Source organism: Pholis gunnellus (genome assembly GCF_910591455.1).
Source record: "Pholis gunnellus genome assembly, chromosome: 14".
Classification (NCBI taxonomy): Eukaryota; Metazoa; Chordata; class Actinopteri; order Perciformes; family Pholidae; genus Pholis; species Pholis gunnellus.
The window spans coordinates 20,378,994-20,399,960 of NC_136541.1; the positions used below are offsets into that span (position 1 = coordinate 20,378,994).

Consider the following 20,967-nt stretch of genomic DNA (forward strand, 5'->3'; position numbering starts at 1 on the left):
AAGTGTGCAGTTAATCCTTAACCATAAGGTTGGTGGTTCATTACATTACATTATAGTCATTTAGCAGACGCTTTTATCCAAAGCGACTTACAATCAGTCGTTTGAACCCTCGCTCCCACTGCCCGCATGTCAAAGTGTCCTTGAGTGAGACACTGAACCCCAAAATGCTCCGTGGGTTCTTCACAGCAGCCTCCTGCTCCTAAATGCTTAGGATGGGTTAAATGCAGATGTCAACATTCATGTAAATACCTGTATGTATATGACAATCTCATGAAGTTTTAACATACCTGCAACTTTATAATGCCATAGTAGGTTAGTTTTGGCCAAATGGCCAACAAATCAGTGAAAGCAGCTTTGGGTGTTTTTAAGCCTTTATTGGGTCGTTTTATTTATGTCAGTGTTAGCAGAAAAATGAAATCAGCAAATGTAAACATGAGAAGACCGAACAATTTGTACCTTTCATAAAACAAAAATGCTTATTAAAGTATGTAAAAACAACGGTTTCTTCTTCTTCATGTAGTAGGATAAATGTGATGCAGTAGCCTAATAACAGAACGAGTTAACCTTCTCTCTCTTCTCTGGATTTTGTCACCTCACTGGACCATTTCATGAGAAACTGTGAAGTAGGAGACCCGGTCTATCGTGTCTGTCAGGCTGTGTGGCTGCTGTTGGGACAGGGGCCGACGACCGTCTCCACTTCAGTAATCTCAAACACAAGTTCTCTGATGATCGCCACGCTGTCCAATGGCAGCTCAGCAGCACTCTCTGGCTGCGCATCCATTGGCTGAGGGCTTTGGAGAGCCTCCTCCTCTTTTTCCTTCTTTCCTACTTTTTCTGCATGATCCTCTGTCTCCTTTCCTTCCTCCTCATCATCTTCTTTTCCTTTCATAGGCTCAAGCTCACTATCTTCCTCTTCATCATCTACCTCGTCTTCACGCTCTCTCTGCTCAGTGGTTAAGGCAGTGGCGCTCTCTGCTGGTGATTCAGAGAGTTGGCAACCTTCACCTCCTGATTGGGCTACACCTTCCATCTGCCCTTCACTGATGTCCCCTTCTTTCCCTTCTCCTTCCTGTGTCTCTTCTTTCCCTTCTTTGATTCTCTCATGTACCTCTTTCTCCTCCACTGCCTCTGTCTGGTTCTCTTCTTTTACCCTCTCCACCTCCCAGTTGTCCTTTATTTCTCCCGTCAGGTAGACCGCTCTGTCAGCGGGGTGCTGTGGCATCGTCTGCGTTATAGAAGGCGCTGCGGAGTTGCAACCGATCACCTCGCTTAGTGACCCGAGGCTGATTTTCGTCGGCCTATGTGTCCCAGGTGGCTGTGACGATGAGGGGCAGGGATGCTGGACAGTTGTGTCTTCTGTTACTCTGTCTGAGGCTGAGAGGTCAGATGTGGCAGAATTTTCAGGCGTCGACGATTGATCACTTTGAGCACATTCAGTTGGGACATCTGTGGCCTGCGGTGAGGACAGAGTGGACATGGAGAGGTCGGGAGAGTCTGGGACGGGATTAGTGGACTCTTGGTTAGCAGGTGCATCGAGTGCACCGACTTGATTTGTAACAGCCGCATCAGAGTCAGTTGTGGCTTCGTCCGTAGGCTCAGCTGTTGTCGATGGTGTGTCGGTTCCAAGCCGAACTTCTCCTTGTGGTTCCTCGAGGCAATAATCCTCCTCGGCTGCAGATTCATCAAACTCTTGTGTCACAACGATGACAGGAGACGGAAGCGCCGCTCTCTGGGCGCAGCTTTGAGCGATACTGTGTTCAGATTTGACATCGCCTTTAACATCTGGGTCACTTCGAGGGCATACCTCAGCTGTGACCGTCTGACCTCCCTCCTCCCCCACAGGAGCAGGTTCTTTATCGTCACCTGGCGGCGCCACTGAGGAGGAGGAGGAGGAGTCTCGAGTGGCAATGGCGGGGCTGCCTGGTGTAGAGCGAGGTGGCGTCTCCCCCAGCAGACTGTACCGACTAAAGGTCAGATCTGAAGTGTCCAACATGAGCCTGTTGCTCTTCTTGCTGGCTGCATCCTGGACCGCTGAGGAGAGGGGAAGACAGGTATGTTCCATTTAACATTGATCTTTATCTTCAGAAACGTGGCCTACAGGACAGAGCTGCACCATCAATGACACAAAGGTCATGTACTTTCAAGGTATTTGTGGCTCTTTTTGACCCGAAGCGTTAACGTTCTACAATTACACACAAATCACACGTGGGGAGGTTTTTATGCCTGATTGTGTCACAGTGTTTTAGGCAAGATGAATACTGACTTAAATACAGGGCAGTTCTTTGCTTGAACTAAATTCCTGTAATTGGGGGAAAACAGCATTTAGATCATTGTTGGACTCTGCAGAGAACTTAACTTCACCCTCAGGTCTGAGCCGAACTCCACCACTGCAAACTTTAGAAAAATGCCAAAAAGTGGGCAAGGGGCTAAGAGATGAAACCCAGCCCACTCCACTAATCTTCTTGGTGAAATTGAATCAATGCAGAAACAAAGAATATTGCAACATAAAAAGAAGAAGAAAATACACTGTAATAAAGATATACAGATATATGTGTGGGTGTCTTTTTACCTGTCTCTATCTCCTTACTGAGCATCTTCCTCAGTACATCATCGTAGACATTATGAACCAGAATGAAACTGCTGTAGTCTGAGAAAATGTACTGCTCAAACTGCTGCAGCTCCTGCACAGAACAACGCACGTAGAATCAATGAGAGTGAGTATGAACGTTAACACTGTAATGTGTACGAGCTGCAGTGTCTTTGACCTACACTGATCCACTTGCTGTCCATCTTCCTGGTGAGAGCAGGCAGAGTGATCTCTAGTAGAGCTTCCTGGTAGAGCCTCCTCTGGACAACTCTGCTGTCATAGTCCAGCTGCTGCTCTCACACACACACACACACACATGATGGTGATGGCATTTAGTCGTCTCAATTAGCCACTTGCTAGCGACCGCCTTTATTAAGACGCGTAGAAGCTTCAGAATTCCCAAGTATGATATGTAACAAATCGTTAAAATCTTTTAAGCGTGTGTTAATTACAGACCTTATTTAGGGCATCTATCCAAAGAACTCATTTTAAAAAAACGGTTTTAGGACTCATTCCTGCACCACTGCAACATATCATCACTTCACCTCATCAAAGTGAAGTGAAGTGACCACTTCTGACCACTTTTAGGTTAATTTTGTTCTTTTAACATGCAAAAGAAATGTCAGCTAACAGTAGTATAGAAAGCAAGAAGTGAGACGGTATGAACGAGCAGTCTGCTAACGTAAAGCTAAAGTGTTCACAGCCTACGGATGGAGTCGGCGGAGCAGCGTTGCAGCTGTTTCGCTGCTTGTATCGCCATTTGAAATATCTTTTGCAAACATAAGAAATTATCACCCTATCGTGACAGAATACACTTGCACATTGCACTGCATTGCACATACAGGTGCGTATACACCAGGTGCCTGTACAGTATATAGGATTTCTGTGGAGTACGAAAAGTAGAATCTTTTCTTTTTATTTACCTGTATATTCATTATCATTTCTAAAACAACACTTTTTCTGTATATCATTGATCCTAAACAATTATCCATTTGCAGAAAACAATGATGTAGCTCACACATTTATTTTGTCACAAAGAGGTGCATGACATTTCTTTTGCTGAAAAATCATTTCTTGCCACATAATTCATTTGATATTCTATCTTGTCATGTTTTTTTTACCTTCAGGACTCGTTCTTTGGCTCTCTCCATCTTGACAGGGATTTGAGAAGGCTGCAGTCTGGCTGATGACTGGAGGAAGAGCTCTAAGGTGTGCACGGCGTTGTCCAACAGCTGGAAGACACAAAGGACAAACGCCGCGTTTCTCTGTGACACAAACGCGTTTAGTTGTATTGAATGTTACACTTATGCCTCCGACACTGCTCCATACCTTCTCCATCTCCAGGTGCACAGAGTGAACCAGTCTCTGAGTGCTGCTCAATCCAAACCGCTGTTTCAAGTCTTTAAGTTTCTCCGTCAGGTTCTCCACCTGCCTGTAGCACGGACCGAGACTGATGGAGCGCAGCGGGGACAAGGCCTGCAGAGCATGTGCAAAACCACAATCATGAGCTCAAATAAAAATGTAAATACGAATAAAATGCACACTCAGAGGTCTCTCTCACCTTCTTCGTCTCCTCCGTTCCTCCATTTGTGTGTGTGAAGTCCATCTGCGTGTGCAGTGTGTGTTGCATCCCCTGAATCCCAGCGCTTATGTTTTCTGTAAGCGCTTCAAGGATGGAGGACATGTAGGGTGCTACAGACTCGCTGCAGACTCTCTCTGCTTCTTCAAGTATACACGCTGAAACACAAACACACATGTTCACTTAAACTGGGTGTCATTAGACAGGAAACTCTGATTGTAGCACCAGATATTGCGTTAAAAAGCACTGTTTGCGCGTCAAAAACATCAGATGATGTGTTTTTCTAACTGAAGGGGTTCACTTTGGTACCTTTGACCTTCTCCTCCAGGAAGCAGTGAGAAGATATTATCTGGTCCAGGTTGGATCTGATCGGTGCCTGATTGGCTGTTGCTGTCTGACGACACTCCTCCCTCAGAGCCTCCAGACTTGCAGTGAGTTGTTCCAGCACCAACATGTAGCTTGCCTGCACTGTCTACACAGTAAATATAAGGTAAAAGATAGTAGTGTTTCTACTGCTGAAAGCTGCATGGAAAAAAAGTTCTGAGATTAATATCTAAACTCTGACAAGTGATGCATCTTTCTGAGAAGTCAGAGTTATAAGATCACAATCAGAACTTGGAGGAAAGATATGTTTCAGACTTAAAGCGTTAAAGCTGCATTGCACTGAAAGCATGCAGTGCTTTCTGTGGCCCTCTTGCAGGCAGCTGAATGTGCAGCCCTTATTCAAATCGTTAGGGCCTGAACGTTGTAAAATGCACTAATGACTGAACCGACGCAAGATCCGGGTAATTTCATCTGAATTTTATACTCAGAAGTCAAACTTTGTTTTGCTTCATGCACCACTGAGCCCCGCCTCCAACACTGTATCCAGTTCTCTTCATACATCCACGCTCTCAACCTGTGTTGTGTTGGTGCATTAGTTGAACTCACTGCCAGCCACTGTCGTATCCGTTCAGGCTTCTTGCCCTTCACTCTGGACTGAATCTGACTCTGTAACCATGACAACACTTCCTCCATCACCTGGAAGGCCAGCACCTGCACACACAAACACAATTTGATAAGCAAGTGGACGAACAACCGCGGACAAACAGAAAGCTGAAGTGTGTGTGTCTTTGTGTGTGTGTGTTTGCTGACTTGCTCCTCGGTGCCCTGCAGCATTTCCCAGGACTCATAGCATCCTTTGTCCTGTCGGTAGAGTCGGAGGGCTCGGACATACGCCTGGCTCTCGTAGGAGGAATCACACCAGGGGTCTGCAGGAAGGACTCGGTTATGTTAACGAGGAGTTTGGTTCAAATCAAATCATCCTTTTCACTTTTGTGTATCAGAGCTTGTTATATGTTCTTCCTCTGTACCTTAAAGCTCCACGGTCTTCTAAAAACTACTAAAAACACATCAATGAGTCACACTGTTGCCCTTGGTGACATCTTTATTTATTACTGAGAACACACACTGTAGTTTATTTGAACTCAATTCCAAATACATTGTTCTGCTCCCCCAAATACTTACTAGAGCACCGAATGTGTATTAATCCGCCGCTAAAAATAGTCCCCAGCTAATGCGCTATTTACTCCCGTTCACGTTTGATAGAAACTACAGTGACCAGATATTTTAGGAAATTACACGCATTTTTACTGACTCCTTACGCTGTAACTGTGATGATGATCTACTGTTCAGTCTTTAGTTATTAGTTCTAGTTTTGCTGTGATCGGTGGCATTAAGTTTCACATCTTTAATTTTCAACATTCTTATGTTCTGTTTTTTCTATGTATTATCTTATTATTATTTATTCTGTGGTCTTGTTCCCCATAAGGCTTTTGAGCATTCTTTTTTCACCAAGTTGATGCAGGAAATTTGAGGAACAGAAAGCTCCACTAATGCTGAGTATACTTCCCTTAACACCATCATTAACACCATCAGTATGAATCAAACTAGTGCTGCTAAAAACTGAAGCCCGCAGCATCAAATGATTGCTCAACTGACATGTGATGAGAGGTGATGACATTTTTTAACGTGTACACCAGCAACACTGTTAGAAGTAGAAAACTGAAATGTAGATCTTCCCACTACTAATTTTTAATTATGCTTGCCTTCGTTTGAACTAACCCTAACAGTCAGGGTTACACACACACACACACGCACACGTATTCAGCCAATGTGGTGACATGAATCCCTTTCCCATTTATTTTGGGGGACTTAATTAATGGGTCAAATTTACAAAGTATAATACATTTTAAACACAATAATGATGTAATAGGCCTACAGCTGCTCTCCCTGTGTACTAACAGTAAGTAAGCTGCTGATTGTGATATCCAACGTTTTGCACACCTAAAGCTGCATTTATCTGTTTTTCTTGGCCACTTGGGGGCAGAACTCCCAAGCTGAACATCACATGTTTGACATGCTATCCCCTTATAAAGGTGTTCATATCTTAGCAAACAATTGCTTTTTTAGACATCCAGCAGACATTAAGCAACATTAGCATGCATTCAGGCATTGTTCATAATACCAACCCAAATCCGTTTTTCGGCACATCCAGATTGTATCCAGATTGATGTTAGAAAAAACAAAGTTGCAAATCGGATCCAAACCACATTTGGAGATGGTTTGCAATGCAATTCCACCTGGAATTCTGCAGATGTGTCTCAATCCAGACACTGCTGAGCAAGATCCTGCTACTAGCAGAGCGCTATGGAGGAGGACAACAGTTCATGGACAGACGTCGAAATAAATCATCTGCAGGTACTTTAACTTTAACTAAAGCCTGCGTAGCTACCGCAGCAACCCATCCAGATAGGTTGGTGATGTATGGACACAAAAATCTGATCGGCTCACTTGCAAATAACAGTGCGGACAGTCTTGCTTTAAGATCTGATTTGGGAAACAAATCTGATTTGCCTTGAGCCTGAGCTTATCCCAGGACTAATGGGTCTGAGCACCTTGCTGTGTCAAATATTAAATCTCCTTCTTGCTCTGTTTTCGTCTCCACCAACACGAGAGAGGGATGTATGCACGCAAACGCTCACCTATGTTAACCAGCTGGTCGCTAGCCTTGTTAGCAGGCTATTTGGTGCGGGGAAGGTAGTGTCATGGGAAAATAGCAGTATGCTACCGCTGTTAACTAAGTTGATGACAGCGTTAAGACCGAATCAGAACAGGAAGGTTTTGGGTCATTAAGAAACAACAACTGGCGGATCCAAAGCCCGCTCATCCTTAGTCACTGTTGCTAGGTCAGACAAGCTTGAAAAACGAGCCAGCTAGTGCTAATATTAGCTAACGTAAGATTAGCAACTGTGTACAACGTAATGTGTCTGGGACGATGATCCCACCAGTGTAGTGTGACTCAGTTTGTAATGTTATCATATCTGAGTATTGGAAAGGGGAACGTTGGACACGGTTCTTTCAGGTTCCACGCTTGCTCAGCAGTTATTGGAGCACACAGCGAAAAGGGGCGGGGCTTAGGAAGGGTCAATTTGGTGAAAGATGCTAAAAAGCTCTTCAGAGGTGAGGGGAACTGCAGAGACATTGCCCATAGTTCTACTCATTGTTTATAAAAAAATATGTTTTTTATATGTACATTTTAGAAACTAACTTGGGTGATCTTGGATGAGAACATTTACTTTTATCTTTTACCTGGTCAGGCAAAACAGAATGGCTCCACAGGAAGTCTTGTCTTCAGTTCATCAAATCAAACAATTAATGTTCCAAGAAAGTAATAAGGGAGTGTTTTGGGAAAAAGAGAGTAACATATAATTGTTTTTTACCATTTTATACCTATAGTACCATTTTTTGGTATTGTAATTCCTGCAAGTGTCTAAAGTAGGTAGTCACTGCTGGCTATCTGCGTGTTGTTTCCTGTTACTGCTGAGAATATCTCAGTTGCTGGGGATGGCATGCCGTGTTTTCGCAACCTTATGATGCAAAGTGAAGGGGCTGCTTTTGCTTTGTATCATAGCTAACCACACAGGAAGTCCAAAGCACATTTGTATCTGTCACCAGGGCAACTGCCACCACAACCAGCACCCCTCTGCTACAGCAGGTTTAGATGTTATAGGAACTCATCTGACTTCACACGCGGGTTAAAGTGTTGAGGCCTATTTGATTGATTAGAAGCCTTGTACCAGAATGTATAAATCAGGAGCAATGACTTTTACCTAGTTTGTCATAAAATATGACATATCTGATATATTTAATCAATCTGAAAAAATATAAGTGTTGTTTTCTTCCAGATGTGAGTAATTCCTCATTTCCAGCTATGTCTTACATTATACCATGTGTGTAGTGCCATATGTATCCAGCACTACACCCCCCCCCCACCATTTTGCAACTTGCAAAAGATGTCTGCCATTATGAAATCACTTCCTTTTGTCTCTTTTAGTTTACATATGCTACATATATCAAAAATAGATAAAGAACTAAGTGTAAAAGTGGGCAGAGAGAAAATGTGCATGTGAGTGTGTATTTTACCAAGGTTGCAGTGTCTAATGCAGGTCTCGAGAGCAGACAGGAAGTTATCTCGTTCCTCTTCCTGTTGGAACAGGAAGCAGGTGTAGCCCATATAAGGGAGGTGCAGATACACAGCAAGCACATCTGGAGACGATACCACCGAAGAAGAATCCTCCTTCACTCCTAAACACACACATAGGCGCAAACACAGAACAGTGTTACAGATGTGGGCGTGACTGTGTTTTTTCTCTGACGCATGAATTAGTAGCATGAACCATGAACCATGAACCATGAACCATGCTCAACAAAATAAAAACAGTGACAGCAACACCTGATTCTTAATCATGCTTTTAATTACATCATTTTCTAAGAAGTCCTCAAAAAAAGAGAAAATAGCTCAAGAGGAGAGTAGAAACATTCAGCGTTGGCCTGAAACAGGACTTGGGGCTCTTTGTTGCGTGAAGCATTTGGACTCAGTTGGTTTTGGGTTTTTTTCAAACGTGGTTCTTCTCTCTCTGACTTAACCAATTATCTGCACAAGATATCTGTAATATTCAACATTAGAGCCCTACTTTGTAAACAATTGATAAAAAAAATCAATGCAGTGTTTTGAGAATAAATTCTCAAGTGTTTCGATATTTTCTTACACCCGTAGTAAACAGTAGATATTTGGCATTGATGTTATAAATTAAAGGGCTGCGAGCTTTCACATTTCCCCTGCAGAACTCTGGGACACATATTCACATTAACAATAATATCACCGCGACAGAATTGATCATTATTTACTTCATTTCGATGGTCTTTAATCCTTGAACAGTGTCTGTTTCATTATCATAAATACTTTGCCGTTATTCATGTAAACTGCACACAGCAGGCAGCAACTTGTTGAACAAACTGGTCAGCCTGTGATTCCTTGAACCAAAGCGATGAGAGAGGTGAAAGATCTAGTGTCGGGGAGTCCAGGAGACACTTTGTATTGCTCTGTTATTGTTTCTTGTGTCCATGTTCAACCCCAGAAATTCAAAAACTACAACAAAAAAGAATAAAATAAAGCTATTTTTGAACACTATGTATGTTGTAAAACAGGAATAAGTTAATACCATTGAGTATTCCAGCACAGGTCTGCTCCAGGTGAGCCCTGGACTCCTCCTCCGTGGTGAACACACTGCCCCCTGCTGGCTGGAGGACCAACTTGGCAGCACATCCACGACCAAAAGTCTACAGGTGGAAACACAGACAACAATGTCCAGCAGTCGCGTACATAGCATGTATATTCTGAATATCATATTTTTATGTTTATGTGAAAGTGTCACCTCCATGTTTTCATGTATCTCCACTTTGTGATCTCTTCTCAGGACGGTGTATCTCTCTCTGCATTTCTTTCCCTGCTCATCCCAGCAGGAGAACTTCATGCTCCCTTGGTACAGCACCTCCTCCGGAGCATGCTGAGGCTGCACACACGCACACACACATAGACACACGCACACACACACACACACACACACACACACACACACACACACACACACACACACACACACACACACACACACACACACACACACAGAGTAAACCAGTGTTGATTGACAATTGTTGAGCGTTGTTTATGGACAGATTGACAGGTGCTCTTACCCTTTGTGTGAGCAATAGGCCCCTCCCCTCTTTTTTAGGCTCCACCTCCCGGTGTAAGTGTCCGATGTAGGCTGCTGAATACTGCTGCTGGTAAAACACACTGAAGCTCTGGAACGCACTGTTGACAAGTCCTGCATGCACACACAACACATGCACATACTGTATTTACCTCTTTTTGCCCTTTAAAAAATAGTATTCTTTCAATCTGAAAACTGAATATTCTGTTTATTCATTTATTGCAAGAAAGCATTGGTGATAGGAACTGTAGGTGGTAGATTTAGCTTTAATGGGGAAAGTGAATATATTTTAACTGCACAAATCAATATATGTATTTGAACAAAGAATGAAATAACATATGTGTAATGTGACATTCCCTTTTGTTTCTTGTCTTCAATAGTACTGATAAACCAACTGAACGCCACTTGCTCAGCGCAAAACGACAGACAAGTTCAAAGTCATTAGCTGCTCAACAAAGTGGATCACTGAGCTGCTAAAGAGACAGATCCTCCTCTCATTGGTGGAGACCTGTCTGATTTGCAGGATGTAGACTGTGGGTATATAAGTCCGCCATTGGCTGCGTATTGTAACGCTATCTATTTTAAAGTCCTGTGCTGAGCGCTGCCCAAGACGATTGTGATTCATTTACAGATAATACAGACAAGTCAGAGCAAAACGGAACACAAAGGAGAGTGAATAACTTTATCTTGAGATGACTTCCTCCCAATACAAAGGCAGTTAATTACCACATGATTTTATTTAAGCCCACCACTACCCGCACATTCTCTCCGCTCAGCCCACTGATGTGTTGCATGCACTGCGGCAACAAGTGTCATCAGATCCTCCAGCAAATATCAGGAAGGTATCAAAAAATAGATGATGTTAAAGTGCATCGGCTCGGGTTGCGCTGCAGCAAGAGGAGGTAATGTATTAACCATGATGGCACTGCCCGACAAAAGCTGGCGCTCAAACACTCCAGGAAGACCTTTTGATTCAATCCCACCACGTAGAAAGCTTTATTAAACCAGTTATCCACCGATGCAATAAATACGTTAAGTTAGTGATTCTGGTATAATGGATTAAAACAGGTCATCGTCCCACTGCTGCTGCTATGAGTTCAGTTAGAAGTATAGAGGACATCTGGTGAGAGGAAGATAGCAGTTACATCACACACACACACACACACACACACACACACACACACACACACACACCCCGAATGTGAAAAGAACAACTTCTCTCCAAATCTCATCATATGTAATTTCAATGCAGATCAGTCATAATCATTTGTTTACAGTGTATGGCCACTATCACACATTGTTTGGGTCACTCTGTAGCCTGACTTTGATCTTACACACACACCCACACACGCACACACACACACACACACACACACACACACACACACACACACACACACACACACAGATCAGACAACCCATAATAATGTAATGGTTGGTAATGGCAGTAATTACATTGTAGGAGATTAGTGACCGGATGTGACTTTGCTGTGCTGATAACATGTTTAGGAATGCACACATAGAGATGAGACGACTCTCATTGCACATCATTATTTGATTAATTTGTTTGTTTAAGTCCAGTCAAAGACAATTTTGAGTTAAAATTATAATTTTCATTGAATTAAAATTGTTTTAATTCAATGAAAAGAAAGGCTAGCTGGTGGCTAATGTGAGCAACGTGTCACACCCCCGCCCATTCTTTTTATTTTCCTGTCTATGTCTTAGCTGAAAGCTATAATACACAGATACACAGACCAACATCAATTGTTATGTTGTGCCCCCCCCCCCCCCCCCAAATAAGAAGTGTCCAAAGTTGCAGAATACACTTTAGAAACGTGGAACAAAGAGAAGAGATCTCCCAGCTTTACCTTTGATGTTGCTGGTTTTAGCCTCATCCAACAAGCCAGAGGAAGATGCTCCCATGATGCTTCTCTTTCCCTTCCTCTCGAGTCAAAAGCTTAGTTCAGCAGCCTCAATGTGTGCACACAGTTTACACGGGAAACCTACCAACACGTCAACTGAATGACTGAATGAGCTGCTCTAATGTGTCAAGAGCTTTTTGCCCGCTCATTTCCTCTGAGTCAGTGTTGGTGAGCTGGGCGGAACCATTAAGACCTGCAGCGAACTCTAACATCACACACGTGTCACAGCCTCCTTTGTAGGGCCATCTGCTGGTGAACACGGAATCTATATTCTGCAACTGTGTTAATCTACCATCAGAACTGCTGCCATAGTTCTAGTCTTCCTAACTGGAAGAGTGATTAACTGTCTATGTAAACATACTGCTGACTCAGGGCTTTTCATGCTGTTTTGTGCTTTTTTCTTTGAGAATGTGTTAAAGACTGCAGACTCCTCTATATAGTTTACTTTGAGACCATGGCTTTCTGTATCTGTTGCCACTACATTGCAGCAATACTCACAGTATTTATTTATATATATATATATATATATATATATATATATATACTACACCCATCTATCACAGCCATGTTGCCTGCGTCCCCTGGTGTCACTCAACAAGCGCAAACAGTTCATGGCAGTGTAACAATGAACAGACTTCCTATGCATTCAGACAGACGTTATCAAGCTGGCCAAAAATACTTTCTGAAGATGCTGAAGGACTAAGGGTCTTTGCAGACTTCATAAATGCTCGTCTGCCAGCTATGCCTCATGTAAAGGGCTGGAAGAATCTGCCAGATTGGTCAGCAGCCAGATGGAACCACCAGGTTATAAAGGCACCAATGGTAAAGAGTTTCCCAGTTTCAAACATTGTGTTGTATTTCTATTATTGGAAGCAGAAGTTGCCTGCAACCCAGTCGCCTCCATCTATGCTCTTGGTTCTTTGAGTTGTGCTATGACTAAAAGGAATGTAAAGGACAGCAAGAGGAACATGGCTAGTGCCTTCTGTATAGCTGGAAGATAGAAGTACATATGCTGAGGACAATAAACTGTTGCGGCAGTTTGAAACAAGGTCACATTGTGAAGGGTTGTCGTCGCCACTTCACCTGTGACACGAGAATGCACTCAACCTGCCTTCACGATGGCAACTACTTCAAGGATGTGGAAAGAGAACGCCATGTGAGTACACAAATTAATATATCAGAGAAAACTGCTGCTATGTCGTCAATGTTACCAGGGAAGGACGTGCTGCAAGTAATTCAATTATTGTTTTTTATTCCAGTTTGGGTCATCGGCTGCAAACAAAGTGAAGAAAAACATATATGCTTTATTGGACACTCAAAGTGACACCGCCTTGGCTACGACTCGGCTACGGGCTGAGATTAAAGGCTGAAGGTATTTTTCTGACACTTCTGTGAGGACACTAAAACCCACGAAGGTTGGTCGGACTACTAACGGAGTTACCCCCGTGTTAGGTACGAGGGCAGGACCCGTTCACGCTACAGGTGTGAATGGGTGAATGACATGTAGGGTTAAAGCGCTTTGAGTGGTTGGAAGACTAGAAAAGCGTTACACAAGTACAGTCCATTTACCATTTCCAAATGTCAAATTCTGCCATTGTCGCAGTCATCATTCCATCCACTAGTGTTAATTAATATACGAGGTCGTTCATGTGGAATCAGCCCATCCTGATGAGTGTGACAGGCTGAGGACATTTCTTCATGCACAAAGCACAGCTGTGAGTAGTAACTGAAAGCTAAGGGCATCGTTGAGTCATTCTTTCTGCTGTGAAGCATTTAGTGTGAGCTAATCTTATATTAATATCATAGGATTAGCATAGGATCATTTAGCGTTGGTAATACCACCACTCAACACAAACACTTGCAACTGACTAGCTCTTGAAACTGAAGACACTTTATTTGTTTTTAACTATTTTCAGGGTTTTTTTGCCATCGGCGTGGTAAGCGGGGGTGCAGAGGGTGCATCATTATATCCTTGCTCGTCTCCTGTATGAAATGGCTGTATCCCCATTGTCCTGCAATATTCTACATTCATAATAATCTGGTTATGAGGGACAGCGCGTCTTTGTTCTGTGCAGAGAGCATCTGGACGAGCCGACACACCGTACCAGGGTGCTATAATGTATCGATACAATGTTCACATCCCACAAAAGCAGTAGATAATATAGTCGTTCCGCTAGAATGAGCAGTGGAAAATGAATCAATAGCACAACGGTAGTTAGTTCTATACTCATTGTGTTATGTCTTGAACTCACCTGATGCACCTGGTGCCGCTCAGCAGCCCTGACTGTTGAGCATCAGCTGGTTTAGGTGTGCTGGAGCAATCTGCAGGTTTGTGTTTTTAAGTCTGGAGCTTCTAACCCAGGATCTAGGCTATAAATTATTATTATTATCATGTGCAAGTTCCTTTATGTAAACCTAATTTCAAACATATCTAAAATATGATTTCACAGGACAAACAGTGCCAGAGAATTTAATGATCAGATGAATGTTGAGGCTTTGATATGTGTAAACAATAAAGTAATTAGTCAACAACAGCAAATTTTGTCTTTGACCTTCTTGGGTGTCTATAGAAATAATAATAATAATCCCAAATAATGTAAAATTGCATAGTTGTAAGTCAAAAACCTTGAAATTGTCTTGTGGCTAAATAGGTTTAAAATGAATGTAAAACCAGTAACATTTACCATTTCTGTAGTAACAGAGTAGAATAGGGTTGTAACGTGAGTGGCAGTGAGCAATACAAAGCACTGTGGTATTTTACGACACGGATTGGAAGCTTCGGTAGAGACCGAGTGAATCAAAAGAGGCGTGGTGGGAAATACTGTTTTAACATGAACCAAAAATGGTTTCCTAACTGTTAAGACAGCGAGCTAACTTTAGCCCTCCAGCTGTCACAGAGTTAGCTGAGACTCCACGTATCAGTGTCTAATTCACATTATAGTGACAATCAGTAGGACACAGTTTGCCAAACTGCTAAAAAAAGTCCTGACAGTACTGTTTGGCGTAGCTATCAATGCTGTTAGCATGTTGCCAACTTAGTCACTTTCTTGCTAAATCTGGCGACTTTCCAACTCCTCTAAACTGTATGCTCAAAAATACAGCAAGGAGTGGCAGTCAAACCCTGAATTCAAAGGATGGATGAAGCCGTCTGTTGGCGATGATTCACGGCCATACTGCCTGTATTGTAAGGCTGATTTCGACGCCAAACCTTGTGATACAAAAAAACACATGACAACTCAAAAACATACTCAAAAGGCAAAGCCTTATAACAGTTCCACCCAAAGCAAGCTGCCATTAATGAGTCAAAATATTGACTCTGCAAAAAAGGCTGAAGCCACCATGGCATTAGCTATTGCTGAACACTGTTCCATGCTGGCATGTGATCACATTGGGGAAGCATGTAAATCTGCTTTCTCAGACTCCACTGCTGCTACTCACTTCAAAATGCACAGGACAAAGTGCACAGAAATGATAAATAGTGTTCTAGCACCGTACTTTCTAAAAAAGTTGGTCGCAGATGTGGGTGACCAGCATTTCACCCTCCTCCTCGATGAGTCCACAGATATTAGTGTTTCTAAGAACCTGGGGGTTATGATAAGGTACTTTAGTGACACCAAACACACAATTGTCTCAACATTTCTGGGGCTTGTTGAGTTGGAGGGAGGAGATGCCAGATCTATAGCTGTTGTGGCTTTCCTGGAGAAGTGTTGTCTTAATAACGAGAAACTCCTGGGGATAGGGACTGACAATGCCTCCGTTATGACGGGGATTAACAATGGGGTCCATAAAGTGCTGAAGGAGGAGCATGGCCTCAAAGATCTGGTTCTTATTCGCTGTGATTGTCACTCTCTGCATCTTGCTGTAAGTCATGCTTCCAATGACACCATCCCCCGCAGTGTGGAGTACTTAGTACGGGAGACTTATAACTGGTTTTCAGTGTCTCCAAAGCGCAGGGAGGCCTAAATCTAAATGGACCAAAAAGAGACAATAGAAAAAACTGTCAATGGCAATGTGAGAAAATGATGGTAACTAGTCAGGCCCTAATTCAGGTTCATTTTTATTTATTTTTTCAGAAGCCCCTCCACACACAACACGCTGTGCTGGCTCACAGAAAGAGTACGTCATCTTCATTTTGGTCAAGGCTTTCCATGGCAGGGTCAGTAACTGAGGGAGCTGACTTAAATGAGAAAGCAGCTGATGTGCCAAAAAGCTGCAAAACATTACCAGGCATGCAGCTTGTGCGTCATAGCAAGGCTAGTTAAGGGTCTGCAAGGACATCCGATTTCTAAGTTTGCTTTCTACCACACTCATCTGGCTGAATAATCTCTCGACTTCAGCATTCAAGTGTGGCAAGGACAACACAGACACAGCAGCCATGGCAAGTTCCTGAAACGGCTTGATATCAGCTGCATCCCTGAACTTCCAAATCTCACTCCAGAAGCCCGCTGTGTTTTCTGTTTCATTTCACTTACTAACACTGCACCCAACCTTCTGACATATCGTTTCGAGGGCTCAATTGAGTTGTTGTTGATTTGTGTCTATTGTCGCTGTGTGGGAGCGGTTCAACATGAATGACTTGGGGATATAAACAATTAACCGTTTAGCCGTAAACTGATAATAAGTATTTAGAATTAGTATTTTTTAAAGGAGAATAGCGTTGGTCCATTTCAGTGTGTCTGAGCGGAAGCACGTTGTTACAGAGTTGTTGCTAACTTTGAGGCTAACAGCCTAACAGCCTTCACTAACTAACTAACTTCATCGTCACACACACACACTCTCTGTGTTCCAATACCCAACACAACCATGCTATTCAGTATGCCAGAAAAAGAGCGTTAGTGTGTCACTTGCAGTATGCCACAAATACACATTCTGCTATATCTGATCATGCTTTTCTGGCTATTCTGACCCACAATATTTTATATATATAGGGACAACTGTGGCTAAGTCGTAGAGCAGTCGTACTTCAATCAGTAGATCGCGGTTCAATCCTTGTGTGAATGTTGGGGTATGAACGGTTACTTAAAGACCTGATAGCAAGGTGGCACCTTGCATGGTAGCCACTGCCATCAGTGTATGAATGGGTGTGAATGGGTGAATGATAACATGTAGTGTTGAAAGGACGGAGTATGCCAGGCAGAAACAGCTGACAACGTTGCAGCTAAGCTAATTAATGCGGCGGAGACGTGCTAGGAAAGTTACCAAGGCTGCTAACTGGAGACTACGTTTCCTGTCTTGCACATCCACTGAAACAGGTCACATCACTGTCTGCAAATCAGGTGGTTTGCACTTTGTAGTCGCACATAAACAGAAAAGACGAACCATGTATTCAGCGGAGTAACAATAATACTGCACATTACACACTAGCAAGTGAGACTGTGACTGCCCCCATCAGCATCACATTTTACACATCCATTAACATTCAAACAACGATGATAGTTATACCAAGTGGAAAATTACGTCTAAATAAATGTACCGCCCCATTACACATTTTTTTGAGATAAACAGTAAACAGAAAAGATATTTCAGCAAAGCTGCTGCAGTATACATGGTGTGAATGTGTGGAGATTAGCCTGGGCTGATGCTAGATTCCATGGCTGAAATATGTCTGGCCTTGTCTGTAGGATATGGTATCACATACTGACAGCCTAAAAGATTAACTATTGTTTGTCCAAAACATATTTACTCAGCTCATTCATTATAAATATTGCAGTAGTATTACTGTAGAGTACCAAATTTCACGGCCATCTATTTAATCGTTTTTGAGATATTTCACTCATGACCAAAACTGGCAACCTTACAGTGACAGGTTAGTGCAGGGGTCGGCAACCCGCGACTCCGGAGCCGCATGCGGCTCTTCGGCCCGTCTGCTGCGGCTCCCTGAGGCTACATCCACTAATACGTTTAATACGAGTTTTAACAAACAAAAACTATCTCCGTCCACACAGCGTTTCAGCATGGTTTTCGAGATCCAGACTAAAACGCCTGAAAACGAATATCACGTGACTATTCACGTACACTGGGCATGCAGTGGGTGCCGGTGTTGCGTCCTACTGGTTTTCAAACCTACTGGTTTCCTTCCGTGCGTGTGTTGTGTTTGCGGAACAGCAGCAGCTGTTTTCTGCCTCTGTTGCCAGATTCGTCACACATTCACAAACATATTGCTGGAGATCTAAAAGCCACATCTCATATATATTGCAGGGATTATGATTGTATAAGTGTAGCACTACATCACAGCCACGTATGAAGAAATACATTGAAGAAAATATATTTATGGAAAGATCGCATCAACCTGGGTTCCAACCCTGTCGAGCAAAATAGTAATATATTCAAAAACGGCCGCGCTACGCGATCCGCCACTTACATCTTAAGACGTAAAGTGCCTTTCCTTGTGTTTGACTGATCATGATCTGCAGACCCCCGCCCTCGGTAAACTATCGATGGATAAATCCAAAAGAAGAAAAGTCACGGAGGAAAATAGAGAGTTTAATTCTGCGTGGACGTATTCATTTGCTTTCACTGCCAACGATGCTGGCTTACCTGTATGCTTGATATGTGGCGAGAAATTTGACATCAAATAGCTTTTGCGGCTCCAGACACATTTTATTTGGTGGAAAATAGATCAAAATGGCTCTTTGGATAATAAAGGTTGCCGACCCCTGGGTTAGTGGATCACTTAAGTCAGGAGGCTTTATCATCTGGGGACGATGGATTTCCATTCAAAATATTATGGCCATCTTTCCTAAAGAGATATTTTGTGATCGACCAGATGACTGACAGACATGGACATCACCACCCCTAGTGCTCTGCCACTGGCATGTGCATCAGTTTGATTGGGGAGGTAGGGCAAAAATACTGGTGAGTCAGTTTGGACCGGAAAGTCAATTAGGACTCTTTTTCGTGGTGGACACATGAATTAAACGCATCCTGACTATGCTTTAAAAGACTATAAAAGAAGTCGTTCAGAGCTACAAAACAACCAGACAATCTGTGTTCCTGTTCATGAACCAATAGATTGCATTTGGTTGTCCTGCCGTTCCTGTACTTGCACTGTTTCATATGTGAGGTGATCTTTATGTATTGGTTTATTTGGTCATGGACAGTGCACATTAATAAAACATTGCTGTAAATGCGCCAGCATTAGCCAAGAGGCTATTTCACATCTGTAGCCCCAGAGCAGATGTTACAAAGTCAGCCTAAAAATAGAATATATTTACCAACTTCTGAAAAGTATTTCAAAGCATATTATCCAACTATTATTTAAAAGTATTGATACACTTGGTATTGCAGTATTATGTTTGTGATACTGTATCGATTCTCAAAAACAATGAATCGATTTATAATTCATAGTTTACATGATTTATGATGATGAACAAAGATTTGTGGCACATAGTGGCTCCGATTGCACAAAAAGTATAATGTTGATGTATGAGAGACGCAAAGCAAATAGAAAGAGACTCACAATGACTACAAAGAGACGCAAAGCAACTACAAATATACTACACTGCAAAACAGCTAAAAAAGAGACAATAAGAGACTCACAGCTATGAAATGGGACAAAAAACACAAAGAGACACAGCAGCAACAAAGAGACTCAACATATTTACAAAAAGACACAAATCAACTACAAAAAGACTGACAAAGACTACACAAAGCAACCACAGACATACAAAGTGACCACAAAGCGAGGCTGAAAACTATGTGTGTCCTGCTCCTCAGCAGGTGATGGGGCCTATTGCATGTCTATGCCCAGGGGGCCCTTGTCTTATTATCCGCCCATGCCCACATGGGCCTGGTGTACTTTAGGTCTGGGTCGGCTTCGCTACAGTATATGATGCTATTTCCGACATTAGTGGCCTATTCTTCCAACTCTTTGGCAACAGTTTGGGGAAGGCTTTGAGTGTGAGATGGCCTTCTGTTAGGCAAAGGAAGTGTTGCACGGTGTAAAATGATGTGGTGATTGCTGCTAATGTTTCGGGATTAAGCACTTGACTGTAGGATTATGAAGTTCAAGTCTCTGCAGAGGCTGCTGAGTAACAGTAACTGTCCATGGTGCTGGAAAGCAGTCTGTACTCTGCAGGACGAGAGGCTGCTTCACCTCAGGATTTCAACATCCCGATTGACCGATTGCTGCATGCTGACAGGTAAACTGAGAGGCGGATTGATTCGCCTGCAATAGGAGATTTTGACCAGAGTCTTTACTTTGTTTTGTAACGGAGCTCAAATGGTATGCAAACAGCCGCGAGACAGAGAGACTGGCATTAAGAGGGAGAGAGTCATCGAGGGAGAGAGAGGAGGATGATGTCATAGTTTTTAGTTTGTGCCATAGAAGAAGCAGATGGATGCAGCCTTCCTCCTTTTCCTCCGCTCCTGTCTCCGTCTCCATCTCCACCCTCCACACCTGCCTCAGCACTCGGACTCATCGAGGACAAAGAGGGAAAACCCGCAGAAGCAGAATCTGTTCGGGTAGGCTGTCTGCAGGCGGGGGACACAAAGCGGAAAAGCACCTGACTGTCGGCTGGATGTGAGCGGATCGCAGAAGTCCAATAAAGACGTGAAATGGACCAGAATATCGGAGCAAGCTCTGGGTCAGTCCTCTATTTTGTCTCGATTGTGTATTATGAACAGGCGGCAGTGTGAAGGAGCTAGTCCTGCCCAGAAAGGAGGAGGAGGAGGAGGAGAGACACACACAGAAGGGTGTCGACGGAGAGAGGCAGGGGGAAGCCTAGAGGAGAAGAGGAGGGGAGGACCGCTGGAAAAATAAGAGAGTAATATTACAAGCTTTCAATA

At 43.1% G+C, this 20,967-nt stretch overlaps 1 protein-coding gene across 1 annotated transcript; it reads right to left on the reverse strand.

Annotated features, from left to right (window-relative positions):
* Positions 1 to 363: 363 nt before the first annotated feature.
* LOC306705726 (protein Niban 1-like) lies at positions 364 to 12,252 on the reverse strand. Its single transcript, XM_079172555.1, is given in 15 exon segments — positions 364 to 682; positions 685 to 2,031; positions 2,570 to 2,681; positions 2,770 to 2,877; positions 3,709 to 3,819; positions 3,917 to 4,063; positions 4,149 to 4,324; positions 4,476 to 4,638; positions 5,097 to 5,201; positions 5,301 to 5,416; positions 8,631 to 8,792; positions 9,710 to 9,827; positions 9,923 to 10,060; positions 10,242 to 10,372; positions 12,127 to 12,252. Coding segments are annotated over 15 exon segments (3,078 nt in total). The 5' UTR covers positions 12,182 to 12,252; the 3' UTR covers positions 364 to 593.
* Between the last annotated feature and the right edge of the window lie 8,715 nt (positions 12,253 to 20,967).